Raw genomic sequence first — 26,661 nt, 5'->3', positions numbered from 1 at the left:
AACTCAGTGTGGGTGTTCTAGAGAGCAGCCTACCAGCCTGAGCTTTGGGTGTGCTGTGGGTGTTGGGCAAAGTGATTCAGGGAGGGCAGCGGAGACCCTGGTGGGTCAGGCGAGGGAAGTCCGTGAAAAGAGTTTTGTAGCACACTCTGTTCCTCCAATAGGCTGTCCCCTCCTCCTCCCAGCTGTGATTCATACCAATCCCTCTGCCAGCATATCTTCTCCTTGTAGACTGTTGCCCTTTCTCCCCAAGGTCTCAGTTTCGCTGTCACTTCCTCCAGGAAGCTCACCTAGCCTCCCTCGGCCTGGAGTAACTGTCCCCCTATGGTGCTCGATGGCGCCCTCTATTCCCCTGTTGGAGAAGTGACACCCCATGTAAATACCTCCCACCCAACAGCCATAAGCTTTGTGAGGATAAGCCCCCGTCTGTGTCATGCATCCGTGCGTCCCCAGCACCTAGCACCATGTCTGGCATGAGTAAGTGCTCCAAAAATATTTGTGGAAGGGAGGAAGGAGGAGAGGAAGATCCTATAAATTGTTTCTCAGAAATTTTCCACCACCCCCTGGGTTGTAGGACAAGGTACACTTTAGCAGGCAGTGCAGGCCTACACCGTTGTCATAGTAACATTAGCAGTAATGGAGGTGGTCGTGGAGATGGTGGTGGTGACAGTCGTGATGAGAAGACTAACTCCAATCCCTGCCCCCATCATCACGTGGTCGTCTTCTCTCTGTATTCGTCTGGAAATCTCCAAATCTGTCTCCTTATGAAATCCAGTCATTGGATCTAAGACCCACCCTAATATGTTATGGCCTCATCCTAACTGATCACATCCGCAAAGACCCTATTTCCAAATAAGGCCACATCCACAGGTTCTAGAGATTAGGACTTCGGTAGGTCTTTCGGGGGAACACGATTCAAACCACAATACCAGCATTTTAAAGTATTCTCTTTCTTGCTTCTTGGGCATGTAGGGAGTGAAATACAGGATTTGAGGATGTGTTTCTACGTGTGTGTCCAGTAGCCAACATGGACCCCTGAGTGGTGGACACCCTGGGCTGTGTTCATCTATCACTGTGCTCGCCCACCATTGTTGCAGATCTGATTTTCTTTGCTCTAACTTTCGAAGCTGGTTGCTTGTTTTTAATGTCCTTAAGTGAATATCATTGCTGTAATGGAATATTCCACCTGAAAGAGATCAGAACTTCTCACAGCCAACAAAGACTCTCCAGGGTTCTGGGAACAGAACAAGAAGCCAGCTTTTGGCGTAAGAGAGAACACTGAAGGATCCTGGATGGCATTAGACATTGCCTGGTCAGACGCTGTCGGCACAGGGCTAAAGGGTTGAAAGTAGATGCAGTGAACGTGGTCCAGGGTCCTGCATCAGCTGTAGGGACCCTTGTGCATCTCCATGCTGTTCTGAGAGCTGTAGTATATCACAGGCAAAGCATGCCTTTGGAAGCCTTGTGGTCTGAAGCTGTAAGTTCCTTCATACCAGAAACACTCTCCTAAGCCCGGAAATGAAGCTACATAAAGAAGAAAGTCAGACAGTGTTCCAGCAGCAGAGCAAGCTCAGTGCTTCCTGAGGGTTCGGAAAACATTATGTATCCAGAGGGAGCTCTGCCCGCGTGAGCCCGCGTGAGCTGCAGCCCTGGGGAGCTTTTCCTTTTGCTATTTTTTTCCCCTCTGGCAGATGTTTGTATGGAAATGTGATCTTTAATTCCTTAAAGACCCATCTCCCTGGAGTTAATTCCTTTTTTGAAGTCCTAATCTTTTGTGTAATGCTTTTTGGTCATCTTGACTCCAAGTAAAGTGTTACATGTTACAGATGGAAAATTATGTGGGCTTTTTGCATGACATTTGGGCACAGAAGAAGATAACTGTAGTGCTGGAGGGAAAAACATGGTGAATTTCCAAAGCCCAATGGAAATGGAGTTCAGCTGTCTTAATGTCATTCCTGACAACTAGCATCTGATTTAATTCTTTCACAAATACACTCAAAGGAGGCAAACAAATCTGATTTTCTTCTTGAGCGTCTCCGTTATGATGGACGTTGCCCCAATGCTTGTAAAGAGCGAAGCTGCAAATTCATGCGAAGCCTCTGGGTTCTGGACAGAGCAGTTGGTCACGTGGGACCATCTTGAGCGTCACACTGTTTGAAGTCGCTAGTGCAGAAAACAGTCGAGAGCTCGCCACTTGTTGATACTTGCCTGCTCTGGGGAAGGTCTCCAATCCATCCCAACTCCAGAGCTGTTTCGGAAGCACATAGGATGTGTTCTTGGGAGCTCCCTCAGCTGCTTTCAGCTCCCCAGGGCGTGAACAGCCGCAGACCAGTTGCAGAGCTGCTGTGCGGGTCTCTGCTCCAGATTCCTCCTCTGGCCCCTGCAGAGAGTGGGAGTCTAGGAATGGTCGGACCCAGGAATGGAAGGAGAGTGCCCTGAGATGCGATCGTCCTTCCTTCTTTCCTCCCCCTCCCCCAGCTGCTTGAGAATGGCCAACCAGAGGAGGACCAACCCTCCTGGAGTTTCCTGTTGAGAAACAGTCACCTTGTGGTAGCTAAACCTGACCTGTGTGTTAGAGTAACACTTTTTTCCGAATGAGACCCATGCCACCAGCCTCTCCTACACTTAAAGGTGAGGACCACATGGCATGAGCTCACGATTGAAGTCACACGCCATTTACAAGGGCACATCACAGTTGAAACTTTGGAAAGAAGGCTTACATTTCATGTGCTTTTATATGCTCTCGTTTTCTTGTTCTATTAAAAATGTCCAAACAAATTCTGTGTGTGGGAAGGAAGGCCACATTAGCAGTGAGTAATGAAGCAAGTGCAGGACCGCTAAGCCTGTTGAGTTTGTGCAGCACATGCTTTCCTCCACGTGCGGAAGACATGGATGTCCAGAGATGCAGGCTCTCCTCCTGGGTGGGTGGCTGGGCGTGCGGTGGGAGGGAGAGGGGGTCGAGAACCTGTATCCTTCCATCTAGAAAGGGGCCCAGGTGATCGGGGAGGGAGAGGGGGTAGAGAACCTGTATCCTTCCATCTAGAAAGGGGCCCAGGTGATCGGGGAGGGAGAGGGGGTAGAGAACCTGTATCCTTCCATCTAGAAAGGGGCCCAGGTGATCGGGGAGGGAGAGGGGGTAGAGAACCTGTATCCTTCCATCTAGAAAGGGGCCCAGGTGATCGGGGAGGGAGAGGGGGTAGAGAACCTGTATCCTTCCATCTAGAAAGGGGCCCAGGTGATCGGGGAGGGAGAGGGGGTAGAGAACCTGTATCCTTCCATCTAGAAAGGGGCCCAGGTGATCGGGGAGGGAGAGGGGGTAGAGAACCTGTATCCTTCCATCTAGAAAGGGGCCCAGGTGATCGGGGAGGGAGAGGGGGTAGAGAACCTGTATCCTTCCATCTAGAAAGGGGCCCAGGTGATCGGGGAGGGAGCGGGGGTAGAGAACCTGTATCCTTCCATCTAGAAAGGGGCCCAGGTGATCGGGGAGGGAGCGGGGGTAGAGAACCTGTATCCTTCCATCTAGAAAGGGGCCCAGGTGATCGGGGAGGGAGCGGGGGTAGAGAACCTGTATCCTTCCATCTAGAAAGGGGCCCAGGTGATCGGGGAGGGAGCGGGGGTAGAGAACCTGTATCCTTCCATCTAGAAAGGGGCCCAGGTGATCGGGGAGGGAGCGGGGGTAGAGAACCTGTATCCTTCCATCTAGAAAGGGGCCCAGGTGATCGGGTAGGGAGCGGGAGCCGCCCCGGTTTCCAGCAGCTCCTGCATCAGGGCTGTTCTGATTGGTCACCTTCCGGCCCCACCCCGTGTTCTTCCTGGTGACCTCTGGGCCAGGCTGGAAAGCCGCTCTAGAAAATCTTGATGAAAGCGTCCATGGGTGTCCATTCAAACCCACAGAAGCAAACTTTTCAGTAAGTCTTAGAGAAGAGCAAAGCACTGAGGCATGTGGTAGCAAAGAGCATGGTTCAGATTCCCAGGCAGTCCCACCTGCTAGTGCATCACCTTTGTCACTAACTCACTCGTGCCTCATCAGTTAAAGCCTTTAGAATCTGGTACCTAATTGACACTTAATAGGTGTGAGGTGTCATTCTGTCTGCCTGAGTAAATTTACTCAGCTTCTGTCCTCGGAGTTGTGACCAGGGTTTTGGTCTGTGATATCTGACGAGAAACATCTCCCTGGTAGGAAAAAAAAAAAAGGCATGTATCTGTGGGCGTGTTACACCTTTGTGACAGGCCACACGTGTCAGCCTTCAGCTGTCCTCTCTCGACTTTTCACCTTTAGCAGGCCTGTGTATTTTAGCATAGAGGTCTGAAGAAGTTCTGAATCCACAGACTCTGGTGGGAAAACTTACCTCGACCCAAGAAGGCAGTTCCCAGTAAAAATCGTGAATATTTATTAAGCATATAGTATTGGCATTGTTCCGAGGGCTCTCCCGTATGGGGACTCATTGCTCTACAACATTCCAATAAGATAGCTGCTCGTTTTACCCCATCGTTTCAGATGAGGAAACTGAAGAATTAGGGAGCTGCCTGAGGTTACACAAAGGGGACAGAGCTGGTATTTGAAGCTGGGAATGTAGCTTTGGTCTTGCCTTCCCAGGGATGGGTACTCACGTGATTCTCGGAAGCCTGACATAGCCCAGACTGTGTTTCTGGAGGGGCTGCTGTGTACAAAACCCTCAACTTGTCCTCTAGAGGAAGGCAGCAAATGTTTAACAGACCTTGTGATCAGGGTACTCCTGGAAGTAGAAATAAGGAGTAGAGGCAGCACCCTAAAGAGAATGAGTAACTCAGTGAAAGGGGAGGAAATGCTTCCTTGGGGAGGTGACTTGTGAGCTGGGTTTTGAAGATTAAATAGGAGTTCACCCAGCATACCTAGTAAGATACAGCAGAAGAAAGAGCGTGCAAGGGACACATATGAAACAGTAAGATTTTTTAAAAGTGGGGGTGGGGACTTCCTTGGCCGTCCAGTGGTTAAGACTCTGTGCTTCCACTGCAGGGAGCACGAGTTCGATCTCTGGTCAGAGAACTAGGATTCCACATGCATGCTACATGGCTAAAAAAAAAAAACATCCCCACCAGGGACCTTATGAAAAAAATTTTTCATAAGGTACTGCAAGTACTTTAGCATGGATGAGTGATAAAGCGCAGGGGAAAATATCACGTCTGTTGACACCAGAGAGGCAGAAAGAGCCAGAAAACAAAGGGCCTAGTTTGCCTGCCAGGGAAGCCAACTCAATCCTGAGCATCTAGGTAATTTAATATCATAGTTTTAACACAAGGTCAAAATACCCCAACCTTGATGCAGTTAGTACTACTGTTTTTTTCCCCTGGTTTCATTTTTATAATTATTGAGGGAAAAGATGACAAAAGTCAGTAAGCTCCATATCTGATGTGTGTTACTGTTGTGCTAAAGAATGTTGGTTTTTAATCTCCACGGTTTCTCCATTTTTTCATCAGCAATTCTCTTTGGCAAAAGTTATTCTCAGATGCCAAGATAAGTACTTTTGAGAGTTTTTTTTAAGTGCCTTTGATTGCATAAGAGCGGCATGTAGAACTGTTTCCAGTAGTATCTTTTCTAGCAGGAATGGAGGCTAAGACTGATTATGTAATTGTTCCCTTAGTTTATTCTCAGAACCTAACACGCTGCCAGCATATGAAAAACCCGAATGATCACAGTGGCATCGGAGTGTCTCTCCTGCTCACGGTTTCTGGCACTACTGCTCTTGCATTGTTTACTGCAGAGTAGAAATTGACAGTTTAAATGTGGCACGACTGTTCACGCAGCATCGGGCACCGCAGACTCATAGCTCCGTCTGCTCCGTCTTAATGTAATGCATGCAGCCCACAGCCAGCCCCTCTCCCCAGGGGATGGATTCACGTGTGCCCTTTGGAGACCCTCGCCCGAGTCTCATGGAGGCCGCGTAATGGTGCCGTGCTGGGTTTGCGTTTTGCAAGGAGAGCAGAATACCATCTGTCAGAGGAGGTGGCAGGAGTGTGCAAGTACTGCTGTGAATCCGTGAATGCTTAATTGCTGTAGGTTTTTTTTTTTTAATTTAAGAGGCTTTGCATTTAGTTTGTGTGTTATTTCTTCTTTTTTTTTTTAGAATAGTCCTTATCAGTGGCAGAAGATCCTTCTGTAGTATATTTTCAGTGCTGCCGTATCGCGACAGTGCCCAGGTTGGGTATGTATATGCATGCTTGCTTTGTAGTTCTCTGGTGAAAACGTCTGACCCCATGTGTATGATGTGGCCACTCTTTCCGTTTCAAAGAACTTGCCTTGCTTTGACACTGCAGATTCAGCATTTGTAAACTTGAAAGAAAAAAAAGTTCCCCTTTATTTTCAGGCAGGAAGCTTCCTTGTTATTGGGTGTGTGTGTGTGTGTGTGTGTGTGTGTGTGTGTGTGTGTGCTCGCACATGTGTGTCCTTAACCATATTGCCTGCTGTTTCTAAACGTGCATTTTGTCACCTCTTCCAACACTGTAAAGCAAGAGCAATTTGGGGCCCACCCATCCCCCAGGGCCTCGTCAGCTTCTGGAGAAAGGTAGGTCAGGAGAGGAAGCAGACAAGCCGTGTGGCCATCCTGCCTCCTTGCATCTTGGGCTTGGGGCTGGACGCTGACCAGCAAGCTGTGGCAAAGGTCGAAGCAAAGTGGTATCAGGAACAGACCTGTGTGATTCGCCGCAGGCCAGAGGACCATACACTTCTCTCCATCAACAGAGCCCTCCTTTGCTCTAAAAAGAAGTAAGTGAGGCTCTGACCTGGCAAAACATCCCCCTCCTCAATCCACACCCCCAAACTCTGTGCTGTTTCTCCCTCTGAGTCTGACTCCTTCACCCCCTCACCTGTTCACTGCACCCACTATTTGTTGTCAGGGAGCTGCTGGAATTTAGGGCAGCACAGTTTCCTGCGTAGGATGCCGGGAGCACTGTGAGATGTCAGCTCTGGTTTCTGCAAACTAAATGCTGGTATTACCCTCTGGTCATTGCAACAGTGACATCCAACCACTGCCATCTATTCCTTTCCCACCACCTTCCATGGGCTCTGCCTGGTTATCCCCGTTCACCATGACCTTCCCTGTCCCCCTGGAGACCGGTCAGACTTTTGGCTTGCTAAACTCACCGTGGTCCTTATTTTTACTTTACACTCTAAGCTTCATGGGACAGAACATCATGCATCTTTATTCATGGAATGCTGACTCAGTCATTTATTAGATGTGTGCCTTAAAGAGCAATAATAATCTTACTGTTTATTGAGCACTTACTTTGTGCCGGTCCTCTTCATTATCTGCATCCTTACAACAACCTCGCAGAGTAGGTGCTCTAAAAAATGTAACAGCAAATCCTGCAGCTCTGGGGTTCTTAAGACCACCTGGGCATGGCCAGCAGGCTGCGCTTAAGAGACTTCCACTCTCCAAAGTAGAGAGAGAAAAGAAAGATTTTCTTTATCTTTTCAGTGTGCTGTGGTCCCGGGTCTGGCCACCCTGAGAGCAGGCTTATTTCTTGGGTCAGTAGCTTGTACCAGCTCACAGACCTATATGTGACCCAGGAGACCAGTTCAATGATCTAATTATAAGTAATGGCCCCAGGGCTCAGAATGTTTGAGTGTGACTAGCCCGTAAGTGCACTTCCAGGGGATCTCAGTCATCAGTCAGTCTGTCTACAAGTACATCTTCTCGCAGCCAGGACCTGCCTGGGCACTGCGGTGCTCACCTTATCTTTCCGGGCTTCCCTTGCTGACCTTCCGGATGAATGTGTTCTGTCCTTAGCTACGTTCCCCATTTATTCATTTCTTGAGTGCTTACTGTGGGACTAGGTCCTGGGGGGTAAAGGTAGTGAAAGATGGACCTGGTTCCTGCCTTTCTGGAACTTAAAACCAAGAGGGAAGACACACAAAACTTTCACATATGATTAATAACCACCTTTAACAATGGCTGGAAGTGTTCAGTGACTGCCAAGTCTTCCTATCCAAGGACTCATTCGGTTTCTGTAACACAATCTGGCTTCTCCATACTTTCATCTTTGAAGTGTTCACGTTAGTTTCATTCCTGAAAGATGATCTTATTTCCAAGTCCTGGGATCCCCACACTATGGTACCCAAATGCTTGTCTCCATTTTATAGGTAAAACCACTGATCCTCAAGACTTACGGTCTCAGACATCAACTTTGGGCCACAATGGGAATTTTTTAAAAATAAATTTCAGGTGTGCAGCATTACAGCTCAGTATCTGAGTTATCACTACCATGAGGCTAGTCAGTATCCATACATTTCATCCCCTTTACCCATTTTGATCACCCCCCAACCACCTCCTCCTCTGGTAACCACTAGTCTGATTTCTGTATCTGTGAGTTTGTTTTTATTTTATGTTGTTTGTTCATTTGTTTTTTTCATTTTGATTCCACATGTGAGTGAAATCACACGATATTTGCCTTTCTCCAAATGCCTTATTTCACTTGGCGTAATAACTTCAAGGTTCATTCCTGTTGTCACAAATGGCAGGATTTTTTATGACTGAATACTATTCGTGTGTGTGTGTGTATGTACACACGTGCACACATATATGTGCTGCATCTTTATCCACTCATGCATCAATGGACACTCAGTTTGCTTCCATATCTTGGCGATTATAAGTAACACAGCAATGAACATAGGGGTGCATACATCTTTTTGAATTAGCGTTTTCATGTTCTTCAGATAATATCCGGAAGTGTAATTGCTGGGTCACATGGTAGTTCTATTCTTAATTTTTTTTAGGAACCTCCATATGGTTTTCCATGGTGTCTGCACCAATTTACATGCCCACCAACAGTGTACAAGGCAAGGGTTCTCTTTTCTCCAGTCCTCTCCAACATTTGTTATTCCTTGTCTTTTTGATAATAGCTGTTCTAACAGATACGAGGTAATATCTCATTTTGGTTTGGATTTGCATTTCCCTAATAATTAGTGATGTTGAGCATCTTTTCCTGTGCTTATTGGCCATCTGTATGTCTTTGGAAAAATGTCTATTCATATCCTCTGCCCATTTTTTTTTAAGAGAACTTTATTTTATTATTTTTTTGGCTGCATTGGGTCTTTGTTGCTGTGTGTGGGCTTTCTCTAGTTGTGGCAAGTAAGGGCTACTCTTCGTTGTGGTGCATGGGCTTCTCATGTGGAGGCTTCTCTTGTTGCAGAGCATGGGTTCTAGGCACACGGGCTTCAATAGTTGTGGCACACAGGCTCAGTAGTTGTGGCTTGCGGGCTCTAGTATAGGCTGAGTAGTTGTGGCACACGGGCTTAGTTGCTCCGTAGCATGTGGGATCTTCCTGGACCAGGGCTTGAACCCATGTCCCCTGCTTTGGCAGGCGGATTCTTAACCACTGTGTCACCAGTGAAGTCCCCTCTGCCCATTTTTAATCAGGTTGTTTGGTTCTTGTTTTTGTTAGGCTGTATAAGTTCTTTATATGTTTTGGCAGAATGGGAATTTGAACCCAAGTCTGTCCAGCCTAGGCTTTCCATGACTCACTCTGGCCAACAGGCGAGACAAGCTCTGTATTCACAGAAACCTGTCTGTGAAATGGGGCTTTTATGATAACTGCCTCCCATAATAACTGAGGCTCACAGGGTGTCTGGGCTCCAGCCCAGTGCCCAGCACAGAGAGGCAGGTGGGCCTGCTTATCAAGGTCCCCAGATTTCTTACAGCAAATGAAATGTGGGGGTTCGTGTGGAGAACTTGGAGGCTTATACTTTTTTTCATTTGGGCAAATCACTTACCTTCTGTGAGCCTGTGCTTGGTCCTCTCTAGAACAGGGATAGAAGGTCCCAACCTGTGCCACTAATTTGAAGATCACTGCATTTTATGCAAAGTCCATAGGGATGTGCTGTAACTTAAATTACCTGGGAAGAGACCACCCAGACTGTCTCTGACATCCTTGTGGGAATAAGTGGGCCTCCACATTTTGAGCACCTCAGGGAACTGCTAGCTGGCAGCCGGGGTGCAGGGAGACCTGTCCGAGCCCAGGTCTCCTCGCCGCTGCTGGGAAGGCCTCGTGGGTTTCAGGAGGATACATCATAGGATGTGTCAGCTCTTCTGCCCGATGGCTCCAGATGAAGAAGCAAAACCAGTGTGTGGGCTCACAGGACATAACCTTTTACAACCTGGACATGAATAAACTCAAACACACTAATTCTTCAAATTTTATAGGTGAGGAAACCACAGCACAGAAGGGTTAATTTTCTGTAACAAAACACATAATAGGGTCCTTTGTAATACCTAGCAGAGAAAAGAGCACACCTATTTCTGCTGCATATCCTCCTTAAGTTCTCACGTAAGAAACTGAGCAGAATTCAAAATATTGCAAAATAGTGGCAGGGTTAAGAAGCATTCTTCTTATGTATGAAATAGATAAACAACAAAGACCTATGTAGCACAGGGACCTGTATCAACATCTTGTACTAGCCTATAATGGAAAAGAACCTGAAAAAGAATATATATATACACACACACATATGTGTATATGTGTGTGTGTATATATATATATATAAAAAACTGAATCACTTTGCTGTATACCTGAAGCTAATGCAACATTGTAAATGAACTATACTTCAGTTTTTAAAATGTAAAAAAAAAAAAAAGGGTTCTGCTTTTTAAATTTTTTTAATGAGCAGACATCCTGTTTATGGATAACTGCCACGTCATAATTATGATTTTTTGAAACTAATTGTTGGAAAACAGCTGTGTTCAAATAATAAAGAATATTTATCCTAGTAAATTATATATACATATATATTTTAAAGTACTGTATAGTCTGTATATATATTGACTAACACCTTTCCACTGTGGAAAATTCCTTTACTTTTATGCTAAAGTTCCCTCTGTGGCCGGGATATGAGTCTTAGAATTTCAGAGGCGGAAAGGACTCTGGGGATGACATGGTGTGGGCTCCGTGCATCATAGCTCAGGCCCTTGGGCCACCGGGAGGATGACACGCACCTACACCCCCAGCAGACTCAGCAGCGCCAGAGCGCGGGACTCCAGCCACCCCAGCCTGCTGACGTGGTCTGCGGCTCCCGTGTTTCTGCTGTACTTAACGCACGTGGACTAGGCCACATGTGCCGGATTATTCCAGACAAGCACAGACCCCCCGCTGAAGGGGATAATGTACAGTTCCAACCTCACTGTAAGAAAGTTTTAAAAACAGGAAACTCAAAAGTTCATCCACTGTGTACTTGAACCTCCCCTACATGGAAAGCATCTATCAGGATGGCCTTATCTCTTTCCGGTTTTGTTTTCTGGCTTCTCATGCTGTGCTGGAGCTTTCCGAGTCCTGCCCTCATGTCTTGGTCCACCCTCTCTCCCACCCTGACCCCAAAGCTTTGTTCTTGGCTTTGAACTGAACTGGACACTTACTCTGGCTGCTAGCATCAGCTGACCAAAGTGGACAGGTCAGTGTTAGGAGAGGTTTTACCATCCATCCACTCATTTTTGCATTCACGCATTTGGTCATTTCTTCCGCCCCTTGTGTATACGAGGCCCTGATGGAGGCTGGGAGTGTGCGGGGGTGAGGAAGATCTGTTCTCTGGGAGCTAATTACTGAGCAAGGAAGCCAAACGCGAACAGCCAAAGCAAGACAACTGGGGAGCCCCGAAGAGGCGCTGGAGAGCACTCTGCCCCCAAATCTTTATCGACATCCACATTTACAGTAAATCTACAATCTTTAGTAAAAGCCAGGTATTTGCTATGTAAAGTGTCTTTATCCCCACCTACCCCTCCAAGTACATTGCCATCCCTGCCTGCCTCCCATGTAGACATTCAGGTGCTAACACGGCACAACAGACTTCATTCATTCGCTGCACGAAGTCTCTTGAGCCTACTATGTTCTGAGCAGTATCTAGGGATACAGAGGTGAACAAGAAAATGCTCTTTTCCCATAGAGCTCACCCTCTGATGGTAGGAGACAGAAACAATCTGTCTAAACAAACCATCAAGAAGCCAAAGAGCAAACAATTGAGTCGCACGCAATGTGCAGCCAGAGTCCAGAGGGAAGAGTCGGATGAATTCGGACAGAGGGATCGGGGAGTGCTCCCCACAGAAGGTAGCTCTTCAGCTAGATTGCAAGTGAGGTGTCAGAGAGGTGGAGAGGGATATCCCAGCCTCAGCATTGACTTCTGAGGATGTTAGAGGACGACCTGGCTCCTCAGGAACTTCTGGGCAGGGTCCCTGTAATGCCTGACCTGTTGAGAGAATTCCATAAAGCGCCATCTGAGCTGGAATCCTAACGCTGAGGACACTGCAGGGTTCAGGCCTGCCTAGTGAGGGGAGGGGGAGGGGTGGGGACAGAAAGAAGTGAGCTATGCTGGGAGGCCAGCTCCTGGTCCTGGGGTGTCACTGTCACAGACCCACCACCCAGCCTTCCCTCCCAGTTGTCCAGTGGGGAGGTACAACTGCACTCTCCAAAGATCCCGCCAGCTCAGGATGCTTGCTTCTGTGTTCACATTCTCATCCGCTTTGCTAATGTGGAAGCTGTAAGTCTGGTTGAACAAGGAGTTTATGAATGAGACATGCTGTTCACATTCCCCGTCCACCAACCATCAGCTGCTTTTAGAGCTCGCATCTGAATAATTATTCTCTGTCCAGTTTTTTTCAACGTACGGTTTTGCAGTTTTATTTGGTACATTCTATCCTGCTATGGGCTACAAGTATAGGGACTAAACCAACCCAGAGTTGAGAACAATGTGAAATGTTTGGGGTCGTTTTGCAGGCCACCAGCTTTATACTCAGCAGACAGTAGGATTATTTACACAGTGATTTCCAGAGCTTCTGCTTGAAGCAGAAGCCCCTGATTGCTAAACAACTACAGCAGCCTCCCAACTCGTCTTCCCTGCCTTGATTTATAGATACAGCTCTCTGAGAAAAGAGCGTATTTCCTTAGGATTAGCTGATTGTGTAGTCAAACATTCGTGTGAATGTGACAAATGGAGGTAATGACATAAGCTGAAATGTAAATAATGCTTCCAGTGTGCCAGGCACTGCTCTGAGAGCTTTATAAACATTTGCTCATTTAATTTTCACAACCACCTCATAAGGCAGATTCTCCAGTTATCATTTTACAGGTGCAGAGTCTGGGGCAGAGAGGCGTGTAGCTGCAGCGGCAGCGGGAGGAGGTGGGGCAGGCAGGCTGGCGGCAGGCGCTGCTTCGGGGCCAGCCGACACCCCAGTGGCCGTCCCAGAAGTGCTAATGCCCAATGGATTCCCTGCCGCATCACCGCTTCTGGGCCGGGCTTGCTCGCTGGGGACCAGTGACACGCAGCCGACACTGGCTGACAGGTGTGCATCTGGGTGACGCAGAGCTCTGTCATGTGCCACAGGAGGGCCACCTCCTGGGGACCCAGTGGCCACAGTGCTGGGTGGTGGCTTTGGAGGTTGTCCGTTTACACTGCAGCCTGGGCTCCTTCAAAGGCAAACCCCAGGCATCTCTGGGTGGAGTCTGGGTGGAAAGTGATCTGTGTAATTCTCCCACGTGGGTATTTGTCGGCTGTAGAACAGGAAGGTGTATGGAGGGGTGGGTGGGCACGTTCTCCAGGTGTCGACACAGTGCAGACACCTAGGCCATGTGCAGGCGTCACCGGCCCATGACCTTAAAGGGCCGGTGGCTCACATCTCCCCAGACGGTCCCAGCCGTGCCCAGGTCACGCCACAAGCACCACCAGTAAGCAGTTCTGGGACAGGTAAGGGTCTTCTACTGTCTTCGTACTATGCGTGGAAAAGGCTTCTCTTTGAGAAAGTGTGCCGAACAGTTACATTAGAAGATTATAATTTACAGCACCAGATATGTCTTCACTTCACAAAAGGCTTGGTGATAGGACTTTTTACAATTAAGAGCTTTCTTACTTTCTCTCTTAATAAGCCTTCTTATTTTCTCTCTTAAAATAGCGTTTGATCTACAGAGTTTGCTCGTGTACACTTCAGGAAGTCTTCCATTTGCTGAAATGAGATGCTTCTAATCACTCTCCTTGGTCCTCACTCTTCCACTTTAGGAATTCAGAGCCATGCCTGTGGCCGTGATGGGCATGGAGGGGTGGAGTGCAGGGTGGGGTACACTCAGACCACAGGGTCCTCGCTGATGGTGGGGGTGGGAGGGAGTAGATTTGGGGTAGTTCACGGAATGTCCAGGAAAGACAGACAAACCAGTATGGACAACCAGAACAGACATGCACCAGGGCTCCTGCTGTGGAAACACTGCTGTTGATGCCTCCAGCTGGTGCCCGACAGCAGTTCTGATCTCCCCTGTGTGCTGCTCCCTGCTGCCTCCCGGCTTCATGAGTGCTTCCGGGGCAGAACCTGCATCACCCTCGGGAGTGTGGGAAATGCAGTTTTCAGTCCCTTCCTGGGACTCGCGAGCCAGCCTTGGTCTCTGCCACAGTGACTCCCCGCAGAATCCACCTGCCCCTGAACTGAACCTGGGGAGGCCACCAGGGAACTCCAGCCCCCAACCCGACATCAGCCCCGGAAGGGAGCCCTCTGGGAGGTAGGCGTCCATAGGAGGTGTCCTCAGAGGGTCCCTTCCTTCCCCTTAACATGCTTCCCTGAAAGGAGACGGTTTCTAACCACACTCCATAGATAACTAATCCCCAGGACTCAGCCACAAGCAGCACCACCAACCTGCAGCCCGCCAGCCAGGACGGAACCTGGCCCTCACCTCCAGGCTGCTTGCTCAGCAGCCCCCGCACGCCCCGTCCTAACGCCCCACTCCCAGGGCCCCAAGGAGTGCACTCGTGTTCTGTGGAACCTTCGTAGCACTCACACATGTATGTAACCTCTTAGTAACTTGTCCACACCCTCCTGAAGGTGTGGCTGTGTCTTAGTCCTCCAGCCACCTCCACGCTGCGCGGTGCACAGCACCCATTCCTGTTACGTCTGTGGAGTGGATGAGTGGAAGTGGTGTTTGTGAGGACTGCCCCAGGCTATTAAGAGTGGCTAGGTTTATGAAGGTGCATCATTCCCCAGCAGATGACGGCCACAGCCTCTGCGTCTGCAGGAGCGCGGGCTGCTTCTCAGGGGCCCTCCGCCTGGCATCCCCACAGAAGTGGTGCTGGACAGTGGGCAGGAAGGGCCCGGGCGCTGCTAACAAGGATGCTGTGGTGTGGACCTCAGGGCCCTGCTTCCCTGCGAGTCACTGTCGCGGCCTCAGTGAAAGTTGCCAAGCCCCGTGGCGACAGAGTGGCATCCAGCCGCACCGTGTGCGGGCGCTGAGCCCCGGCCAGGCCCCCCAGCCCCACCTGCCTCGCCAGGTGTCTCCCCCGCATCCGCCCCACAGCCTGGGCGGGGTCCATTTGGCCTCGCCAGGACCACCAGCCGTGCAGGCGGTGCTCCTTCAAAGTCGCTCACAGACGCTGCGCCCGGCCTGTTAAACCCCAGAGCGCCAAGGCCTTTTGCTGAGGTCACGCCTGGCTTCTGCAGTCTCTGCGAAGCCCGTCAGAGTTCCCTGGCCTTCAGCGGCTGGCTTGCCCAGCCCTCAATCAACTCAGGTTGCCAGAACAGCTCCAAACCAACATCATGTGATCACAGTGTAAATAATAGCCCCATTTTGAACAGATCAACAAGTGATTTTCCTTTCACGTTGACCGCTTTCGCTTAAGGCAAGGGACATGTTTTGATCAAATCTAGCGTAGAGTTAGAAGAGGGCTGTTTCCCCAGGTCCGTGCTGGGGGAGGGGATGGGGGAGCTTCATCCTGTCACTGGAGCCCCTCTCCATGTCCGGGGGGTGAACCAAAGCCTCTGCCTTGGTCTTTCTCACCACCACCCACCCGCACAACACATGTACCATCTGGTCCTCACTGCCCTGCCCTTTCTGTGGCCCGTCGTGACCACCTCTGATCAGGTGCACGTGTTGGGAAGATGTTGGCATTTACTGGCACGCTTAGATTGAAGACTGGCTGCAGGCTGTGCGCACTCCGTTCACATAACCAGGACTTGAGCCAGGAGTCCCGCTAATCATTACCAGGGATGGATTGCCTTTCATAACAGCAGACCTGCAGGCTGAGCTCAATGAGCAGAAGCCACTTCCGGGGGTGCGGAAGTCCTTCGTGGACATATGTAAGGGCATCTTAACTTCTCAGGGTGTCCCCCAGCTACTTCATTAAAGGACATCTGACATGGACGATTTACCAGATAACGCCACTTCTCATGAGCTCACTGATAGGGAGTACTCTTCAGCTCTGAAGATAGACTTTTAGAGCTAGAGGGAGCTTGGAGACTGTCTAGTCATGTGTTTGCAGACTTTTTCTTTTTTAGCTGAAGAAACCATTCTTCCGATGCAGGTTTACACAGAACACCAATAAATAAAAGCCCGAACGTCAGAGTTATTCCAGAAAAGTGGGAGTGGGGACAAGAAGCCCACTCTGTCCCTTGCGGCCCCATTAGGGAAACCACAGTCCTTACCCATCTCTGAAGGTAGGAATTCTTCTGGGGCATGGGAGAGAACTGGCTAGGGCAGGATCCTCAGTCCCAGCAAATTAACTAGCCTTTCTGGCCCCAGGCTTGCTCACCTGTAAAATCGGCTCAGCATTTTGAGATCATTAAGTGGAAGATTACGTATGAACACTCTGAGCATCCTGCCAGCCTAGTAGGTGTTCATTAAATGTTAACCTTGGTAATGTGTTTGTCTGGTCACAGAGCTACTTCATCACTCTTTCTAGATCTGCCCCAACACAACAAATCTGAGTCCTATTCATGGTGAGTAAGCCAGCGAGTGTTTGTACAAACACAAGGGATTCATCTTCAAATCTGCCTCTTTACTTGGTCTTTACATTGTTTTCCTCAGTGGTACATGCTTATTTTTAAAAATTTGGCAAGTACATAAGAATACAAGGAAGATTAAAAATTACTGAGCCTCACCTCAAAGGCATCAGTAACATTTTGGTCTATTTCCTTCCAGTCTTTTTTTTTTTATCCCCTAGTGCAAGGACTTGTATGGAATATGACAAGATGATTGTTTTGTTTTGATCTTTCTTGCTGGTGGTAAGAGGCTCTGCTAAATCCCACCTTTCAAAACAAGCTATTGGAAGCTGGTTGCTGAGAAGAGGAACAGATGTTGCCTGTCTTTTTCACTATAACTGAAACATCAAACCTTCCATAGCTGTAAACACTCTTCTCAGATTAAGCTTGTAAATTATGCCATTTTCTGGGAAAAGTCCCAGCCTTAAACCAGCTCCTCTTCTCTCAACCAGTTGCCAAGGCCCGTCTGAGTCTTGTTGCCTTGTATCCACATTAGTCACTGCCTTCTCTTTTCTAGCGTGGATTTGTGGTTTGGCTTGGCGACCCTCCACTTACGAAATGAATTGCAAGCAAGATGCTCAACTTTCCTAAGTAGGCAGACCCCGCTTGATAAACAGCGTGTGCACACCTCTAAGGCCACTGCCCCTCCTCTTGCTTCTCAGCCCTCACCCCATCCTCTGGGCTGCTGTGCCATCACCATGGGACCAGGAGTGGAAGATCTGGGAGCTGGAAAGGAAACTAGGAGTTCAGAAGGAGAGAGAGAGAGGAGATTGTGAAAAATAGGAACAGCTTGGGAGGAAGGCTCCTGGAGTCCTGAGAAGGAAAAGGAGGCCCAGAGACAGAAGTAGAATTCCTGCAAACTTGATTTCTTTTCAGACGTTATGGCGGGTCAGCCCCACACTGGGAAACCATGAGACAAACCCAACTTTCTCTTATTTCTTTGCCCTCTTGCACCCTCTGACCTGTTACTCCTGCAACCACAGCTCTTGCTGGCATTATTGGGCTGGTTCAGTTACATTGTAGGCCAAAAGGGCCTGCGTGGGCTAATTGCCATTTATAACATCGTGTCAGTGGGACATACATTCTGAGTTCCAGAGGGCCCGACTCAACAGCTTTTGGATAACAACCCACTGGTGAGGGAGCGATGCAGGGATTGTTTTGAGGACCAGTCCCAGGATTGTCCCTGTGCGTAAGGGGAATGACGTGGGTGCCCACGAGCTCTTATTTCCTGAAATATATGGACATCAATAGGTATTTCTGTATGGATGGATTCAACCAAAAGGAAGTAGGAGTGAACCCAGTTAACTTGTGATTTGTGGCTATATAAAATAACCAAGCTAGCGTTTCTGGCAAAAAACAGTTTCTGAGGCGTGTGTAGGGAGAGACCCATTCAGATACCCACACCTGAGTGAAAGATAGTCGCTGGGTTAGTTTTATTATAGGCGTTCTCAGAGACCATGTGATGAAGAAAATGGCTTCCAAGTAGAGCACAAGGTACCTCGGGGGCGTGTTCTAAAATAGCAGCTTCCACATGGTGTTTATTCCGTAGTTTTTTGGCGTTGGGGCATTTCAGAGGAGGTCATCCTCTTGGGTCCATTTCCTGAGCTGATCGTTTTGTGGCATGAAGAACAGAATTCTTCTATTCCTGGAGAGGGTCGCCAAGCCTCAGTGCTGCCTGCCGGGTTCCCAGCCCATCCCCCCTTCCTCCCCACCCTTTTCCCCCCAAAACATCTCTTTTTGTTGTGGAAAATTGCACATTCACAAATTGTGTTTCTTTCCTCACACCAAGCATATTTCCACACAGAGACAGATTCAGGAATGATCTCATGGATGAATCATGCTATTACCCCACTGTTTATAGGGGCTGCCTGTAGACAAAGATTTTGGTGTAAGCTGTGTTGCGGTCCCTTCACTGTCTGCCAGTTACCCAGGGCGGGTGGAGGGGTGGTTTATCAATGAAGTGCTGAGTGCGAGACAGGCTGGACTTCTGGACGAAAAGCTGCTTGGATTTCACTTTTTCCTGTCAGTCCCGGGCCTTGTTCCGTCGACTGAACTGTGATATTATAACGGTCAGTTCTGATTCAAGGAAGCAGACCCAATCCAAGATGGCAGCTGTTCCGTATCTGAAGAGGTGATAAATAGGACCTCTTAGACTGTGATAAATGCTTGTGTGGTTCCAGTGGATGTGTAATCTCTTAATTTAAATTAGCACACAAGTGGTATTTCCTTTCCTAATCCAGCTTTCAAGCTTTGCTTTCTGCACAGCAAATCTCTCTCTCTCTTCTTTTTTTTTTTTTAGTAGGATCTGGAGATCCTGTTAATATTTAATTGGCTTTTAAATTATTTACACATTAACGTGTTCAACCTATTGTGGTCCTTTAAAGAGCGAGTACCCAGCGGAGTTCCAGGCTGGCATTCCAAGGTCTTAACTTTAGGGCACCATGAAAGGAATGATTAGGGACAGAAGTCAGGCCATCCCCACCCTGGAAGCAGAAAGCCCTGGAAACTACCTAATCGATCACACACACACTTTTCCATCTACTTCCCAGCTATTAAGTATTTAAATCTTTTTTTTTTTTTAAGTAAGAGGAATATTGGTTCATTGCTCCCTAAGGAAAAGGCCTTAGCTTGAATTTCTTGTTATCTAATAAGGAATTTTGTTTGATCAATTCCACGCATGATGGTATGATCACGGCTCAGTGAGCTTTAAAAAAAAAAAGGAAACGAAAGATCATTTTGCCTATTACAAAAGGTGAAATCAGGAGTTGCCATTGCGTGGTTAACAGTGACCTGGGTAACCCCCTTTGGGCACCAGGATGTCTGGACTGGCCATCCGCTTTGACCAGATGACTTCACAACTGTAAAATCATACACATTCACTTTATGCCGTGGGAGCCAGAACTAAGACAGAGGTCCAGGGGGTTTCCAACCGCGAAACTACAGGCTTTCAGGAGAGCTGCATTAAATGACTCCAGTGCTGTCCTATGAAGGATGGGTTTAACACCCCCAAAAGAACCAACCTATATTTCTGCTCCTTGCTTAAGGGTACACCTGCTGATGGGCTATGTCCCCAGATGTGTTTTCATCTTCTGTTTTAATCTCCCCCCGATCTTCTCTGAGCTCCTCCACTACCCACCGCCCCGAACTGCCGCCATCCACTCCCCAACCCCATCAGCCACACGTTGTAAAAAAAAAATCTTTGTGCTGAGTTTTCAAAGCATGTTTGTTGCCTACAGCCTTTGCAAAAGTTAACAGACTTGAATAGAATGAGAAATGAGCTCTTGTAGCGAAATAAGTCTGAGCTGTAGTGTCACCCAGACCTGTGGAAGAGAAGGAATCAGACTTTTTGCATTGTCCACGGTTTCTTAACTGGTGATCTGTTAGTGTATCTGCCCAAATGAGATTTTCTCCTGTGATCTGACTTACCCTGTTTATCTCTAAGTACAAGCTACAGCATTTAAACCTTAATGCATACAATTTTGGACAGTATCCACATCTGGTATTTGAACTTGCCTTCATTCCATTTTCAGAAGGAGGTAGAACACAAATAAATTAATATTTGACCTCTAGAGGTATCTGGGAAAAAATAATCTTCTAGGCTTTTCAAAGAAATGGAAAAGTCCAACTTCAGTTTGCTTTTAATTACTCTCAGCTGCAGTTCTGTTATCCAGCTCAATCTCTTGGTGCTGTAGGGTTAATGCTGGCATTTGAGCCAAAGAGATGTTTCTATTTTCATACACCATTTTAATGAGAATTCGGAAGGATGATCTTAGAAAGAAAACATCAAGATTTTATCACTGCTCCTCTGGGACTTCTGCTTCATTTTTTTTTCACTGGTGTGTCTAAAAGATTCTCTTTGGGTGAACCAGCAACACCATTTAGGATTCCTTTCTGAAGTCGACTTCAACCCTTGGCTCCCAGAACAGTGGGGCATCCAGGATCACGGGTCTCTTGCTTGCTTTACACTCACATGTAAGGCCTGAGGAGTTACGCTGTCTGTAAATTAGGTGCCACGATGTGAAGTTACTGTTTATGTAAGTCAAACAGACAACAGCAATTTCATATGGTTCTTGTTAATGTAGTCATCCCTCAATATCCACGGGGGATGAGGCTCAAGTCCTTTATATAAAATGGCACAATATTTGTATATAACCTACACGCATCCTCCCGTGTACTTTGAATCGTCTCTAGGTTACTTATAATACCTAACACAATATAAATGCTATGTAAATAGTTGTCAGCATCGGACAAATTCAAGTTTCGCTTTTTGGAACTTTCAGGAATTTTTTTCCAGATACTTTTGATGCGAGATTGGTTGAATCCATGAATGCAGAACCCGTGGAATCAGAGGGCCGACTGTATACAGTTTCAGCAACTCTTACGAGAGCCCTTAGCTAAGGCACCTTGAAAAGTTTGTCAGCCTCTTTGTGAAAGATGTGTTTTTTTAGATCGCAGGAGTCTCGATATAAACAAATTCAAAAGCTGTTAAAAGAGACCGACATTATTGAAACAGATGAGATGTGTTTCATTTTCCATGCACACGCGTGGCTGTGTAAGCAGATGTGTATACGTGGGTGCTCTCAATTCAGTCCCACCGAAACGGCAGCTCCCACGTTAGTGACAACCTCTTCCTGAATCTGAGGCAGGAAAAATGAAAACGTGTGCCCTCAGCCACCACCACGAAGCAGTCAGTTTTCTAGAGCAGTTGTGATATTTATAACCATGTCAGTGACGTTTCTGAAATGTGAGTGTAGCCAATACAGGTGTACCAGCTTTGGTGTGCAAGAAATACAGCATTTTTTTCTAGTTTACTTAATATAAATAATATAAACTCCCTTCTACAAGGCTGGAGGGAAATTCAGACTTAATTACCACTGGGCACCCCCCGCTCCCCTCCAGGATGCACGAAGGACCTGGAATGCTGTGAACTGGGGGAGCACCGTTGCTCATTGTCCATTGATGTGTCCCGGCACCGCCAAAACCCCCATCGACCCTGTCCCCGCGGCCCCTCAGGGCAAAAGGATGTGCCGCTCTGTGCCTCGAGTAGGATGTGAATTTTTCTCACGGCCAGGAGCCCTGTTCCTGGGGTGCTGATGGCGTGCAGGACGTGGGTCCCCTGTGATCGTGGACCCCACAGCCCCCATTTCCTCCCCACGGAGGGCAGTCCCGCTGCGCGGGTGCATCCACAGGTCCTGCTTCTCCCCCACCGGCTCTGGGTCTCCTGTGCGCTGGGGCCTGGGGTAGAGACATCCCCGGGGGCAGGGGGCACAAAGGCCACTGCGAGAAGGCTGACTTACCAGGCCAGCACAGTAGCCACAGGTAGCTGTTTAAATTTCAACTGAAATTACCCAAAATGAACCATTCACTTCCTCAGTCAACGGGTCCCGCGTCAAGCACTCCATTGGCACATGCGGCTCGAGGCTGCCCTGTGAGACAGCTCAGTTGGGGGCGGTTCTTTTGGACTCCAGTGAGCAGTGTGTGTTTCCTCAGTAGCCACTGAGGGTGGACGCACTGTTCTCCTAGCCTGTTTTCTTTCTCAGCATGCCGCAGTTATTTGGAAGGTAGAATGATACACGTGAAGCGCCAGCGGGAAGGGGTGGCTGCAGTAAGCAGATGGGCACAGTAATTCTTAAAAGATGGATCCCCGAGGTCAGGGATGGGTGGTGGAGTTCTGCCCGTCGTGCTTCCTCTTCCGTGTGGTCCAGAGTGTCCGTGAGGCGCTTGGACAGTCTGAGAATCCCTGTTCCTTTAAATGGGCTTGGGCTTTGTGTCATGGAGAGGAGTCTTGCATCTCACGTGTGCGCATAAAGTATAGCTTTTGCTGTGGTTCCATTTCCCATGGGGGAGAAGTCAAGAAGGGGAGTGTGGAGTGAGCCTGGCTGGTTTGGTTCTGTGAACTGCAATGTGTGCATCCAGCATCGAGGGGCCAGCTGGCAAAGGCAAGGCTGCCCCGGGGAAGCAGTGAGCCTGGGAGAAAAGTGAGACAAGATGGAAAGGGGCACAAAGGAGAAACACCCACTTTCTGCACCGTCTTTATGAACCAGCAGAGTCAGACGACCTCCGCTCAGTAAGCACTTCTTTTAAGCATCTTTACACATCAGACACTATGTAGACAGGATACAGACACGGATTGAGACTTTGTCCCTGCCTGCAGCCAGCTCTCCATCCAGGAGTACTCTTTTTTTTTTTAATTTGTATTTTACATTGGAGCATAGTTGTATAACAATGCTGTGTTACAGGTGTACAGCAAAGTGATTCAGTTATACATGTATGTGTATCTATTCTTTTTCAACAGGAGCACTCAGTAGGAGCCTATTTTAATACTCATTTCTTTTGGTCTTCTCATCCCATAAAAATATTCCCTGTTTTTGTGTTAGTTTCAATCCTAAATAGCATTCTCCGTCTGGGTGAAGCAGAAACAAGGAGATAGTTGTTTGGGAGCTGGAAATTTGAGGCACGAGCTTTCTGGGTTAGACTTTGGAAAAGCAGCAAGTCCGCAGAAGCCTGCCATGGGTCCTTTAACAAAACACCAGGCTCTGCTTCTTTGTACCAGCTCACTTCCTGGTCTTCCGCCATTGGGCCCCTCCATCCTTTCTCACCACGGCTATTTTTGCCTCCTCGTCTTGTTTGGGTTCTTGCTCTGAAGGCATTTCCTTTTGTTAGTGCCCTGATACAGTCATCCTCTCTGTCCTTAATTGCTTGAGGAAGTCTTCCGTGAGCCACCCCCGATGGCTCATGTAGGGCACGTGGCCTCCGGGTACCTGAGGTCTTGAGATTCTGGCAGCCTTGCTGAGCCCCTCTCTGCTCCAGCCCGCCTGGTCCTTCCAGCTTTGAGGTTAATAACTGGAAAGCAGGTCTGTCTGTTGGCCTGGCATGTTCGTAAAATGATGTGACTCAAGTCAGCCTGGACCTCAGAGCCTTCAGGGAGTGTGGCCCCAGCAGAGGAGGCCGCACCTGTGGGAGAACTCGGACACATCCCCGGAGCACTTCTGTTGCTCAGAATATTTGGGGGCTCTCGATGGGGTGATTTGCACCTTCTAACAAAGTGTTTACAATTCTGTGTGTTACTGTCCTATTCTGTACTGTCCTTAAGGGGTCAGTTTGATGTTTGGAAGTACCTGAAGTCATTACAGTCACATCTGGTCAATGGGCAGGGGTGGGAGGGGACACTGATTAGTAAATGTTCAGGTTTAAAAAAATTATATGTGTGTGTATATATATGTATACACATGCACACACGTACATACACATGCAGTCCATATAGATGTGAAGTTTGAAGACTGGGATGGGTTGGTTGTTTTTTGTTTTCTGCGTGAGGTTACTGTTGATTCCGAAAGGGGCTTCCAGAGACATCTTGAGCTGGGCAGAACCATGGTCTCTCAAGGAGACTACCTTAGAAAATATAGTACTTACTAGTTGCAGGTCTTGGGTGTTTCTTTTGGAAACTGTCATTCATCAAATAGGCTTAGGGATTCAGTACATGCGTGGAACGCCCATAGACAAGGAGGATTGCTCAACAAAGTGAGAGGATACTTTTTTTTTTCCTCCTTAGAAGGTGGCAGGGGGGCGGCCTCTTGTTTCTCTTCCCTACCTCTCACCTGGCTCCCTTTCTTTCCATGATTCCTTCACCTTTGGCCGGGAGAGTCTTGCCTTTACATTTTGTTTATTCTTGCTTAGGTCATAGGAGACGCCCCTGAATGTGATGCCTCCCTCCAGGCCACATGGCAAGAATGCTGCCAGCCTGGGGCGGCTTTGACTGACAAGCTCTGTGTGGTAGAGCCAAGCTGGGAGAGAGAGCTTCCAAACATAGCTGCAAATTAGAATCACCTGGAGAGTGTTTAAAACTCCTGCCGCCCACATTACACCCGATCCAGCTGAATCAGAATGAATGTCTGGGGATGGGCGCCAGCCACAGTATGGGCGTACCTCGTTTTTACGTTTTTTCACACATTGAAAGTTTGTGGCAACCTTGCATTGTCAGATGATGGTTAGCATTTTTTAGCCATGAAGTACTTTTTAATTAAGGTGTGTACTTTTTTTTTTAGACATAATGCTATTGCACACTTAAGAGACTACAGCATGGTGTAACCTTTATAAGCACTGGGAGACCAAAAAATTCATGTGACTCGCTCTATTACAATATGTGCTTTATCTGAAACTGAACCCACAGTATCTCTGAGATGTGCCTGTAGTTTGTCAAAGATCCCAGGTGATTCTAATAACGCAGTGAAAGTCTGAGAACTACTTTAAGGCGGGGGATTGTCCTTGAAAATGTGAGCAGTTGCCCCTGAGCAGAGCCACAGCCAGACCGAGGCAAGGTGCTGAATGAGATACAGCACTGGATGCAAAACCAATCTCTACAGCCCATTCTCATGGTGACCTTGGAGAGATGTTTACCTGCTCTGGGCCTCGTTTTTCTCATCTGTAAAATAAGATAATAATAGTAACGCCTGTCTGATAGGGTGATCATAAAGAATGAGAGGGAGGACATGTGAAAGGCTGTAAATTATGAAGTGCTCTATAAATGCTTGCTGTTAATACTGGAGATTATTCTTTTATAGAAAGATAATCATTGTCTAAGTGGCCTGGCCAGGTAGCTGGGGTGCTATTGTGATGTGGATTCCTTCATTGCTAGTAGTAGAGCTGAGCACTGTTTAGGATAAGAATTTCTTTCTCCCATCTAATAAGCGGGTAGCAGGGAGAGAGGTGGTCTCCCCTACCCCCACTCTGGCTCCCTGTCAGCCGACTAGCTAAGAGTGGATGGCCTTGCCGAGCCGGAAGGGACGTCCATAATCCATTAGCTTCTGAGCCTGACTCTCGTCCTCAGGCGCTCTCTCCAGCTTGATTTCCTTTATTTCAAAGTGGGCGGAGCTACCCGCAGAGTGTCGCTGAGATGGAGGGACAAAGAGAGGGTCCCGTCCAGCAAGGGCGCTCTGTCATTTTTGCGAGTGACTGCGGTGTCCCGTCGGTAAACATCTGTGTGGCTCCTTTGGGTGCAAACAGCAACGTTTTTTTCCTCGGTTTGTGCCTCCAGGGATTTGAAGTTGGACGGAGGGAGACAGTCCGCAGGAGCCGTGAGCCTGAAAGAGATCATCGGCCTGGAAGGCGTGGAGTTGGGCGCTGACGGGAAGGTGAGGCTGCCTGGCTTCCAGGCCACCAGTTGGTGCGACAGACACCACAAGGGTTGGGAAGCAGAGGCCGCGTGATGCGCCACGCGCTGGGGATCCCAGTGCGGGGCGCCAGCCCGTCCCCGCTCCCAGCTGTGCAGACGGGTTAAATAGCGGCACAGCTGTGTCTCCACTCATGCCAGTCCTGACCTCCAGTCACCCCCCTCTTATCCTCGGGGGACACACTCCAAGACCCCCAGTGGATGCCTAAAACCTCGGAATGTACAAAACCCTATACATACTATGTTTTCCCCTATATATACATACCGATAATTTTGAAGTTTAATTTATAAAATAGGTGCAGTAAGAGAATGTCCGAAGTGCCAGCATCACTACTTTTGTGCTTTGGGGCAGTTATTAAGTAAAATAAAGGTCACTTGTACACAAGCCCTGTGATACCGAGATAGTGATCTGATAACCAAGACGGCTACTCGTGACTCAGGGGTGGGATCCGCTGGGCGGAGGGATGATTCATGACCCGGGCGGGGCGGCGCTAGATTTCATCACACTACTCGGAACGGGGCACAACTTGAAGCTTATGAATTGTCTATTTCTGGGATTTTCCATTTAATATTTTTGGACCCTGAGTAACTGAAACCGTGGGTAAAAGGGGACTACTTTATCTCGCACACGCGCACGCTCACACACGTGCGTGGGCCGGGATGGCGCGGGTGGTGTGTACCTGCGTCGTCTGGTGGTGATGGCAGGCAGCAGTCCCACTACTAGACCGTATTTTTTGCTGCCCA

At 48.2% G+C, this 26,661-nt stretch overlaps 1 protein-coding gene across 3 annotated transcripts in view; it reads left to right on the top strand.

Annotated features, from left to right (window-relative positions):
* Window positions 1–26,661, top strand: part of CABLES1 (Cdk5 and Abl enzyme substrate 1) — a 107,307-nt gene that overhangs the window by 56,693 nt on the left and 23,953 nt on the right. The window contains exons 4-6 of one of the 3 annotated variants that reach the window (XM_057699695.1): window positions 6,102–6,179; window positions 6,683–6,739; window positions 25,783–25,879. In XM_057699695.1, the coding sequence (XP_057555678.1) occupies window positions 6,102–6,179; window positions 6,683–6,739; window positions 25,783–25,879 (232 nt within the window). The remainder of the gene's footprint in view (window positions 1–6,101; window positions 6,180–6,682; window positions 6,740–25,782; window positions 25,880–26,661) is intronic. The other 2 variants (XM_057699696.1, XM_057699697.1) reach the window with 2 other exon arrangements.

This window comes from Hippopotamus amphibius, chromosome 11, assembly GCF_030028045.1.
Source record: "Hippopotamus amphibius kiboko isolate mHipAmp2 chromosome 11, mHipAmp2.hap2, whole genome shotgun sequence".
NCBI lineage: Eukaryota > Metazoa > Chordata > Mammalia > Artiodactyla > Hippopotamidae > Hippopotamus > Hippopotamus amphibius.
The sequence above is the reverse complement of the archived record's forward strand: the minus strand, read 5'-3'. Positions and strand labels throughout refer to the sequence as shown.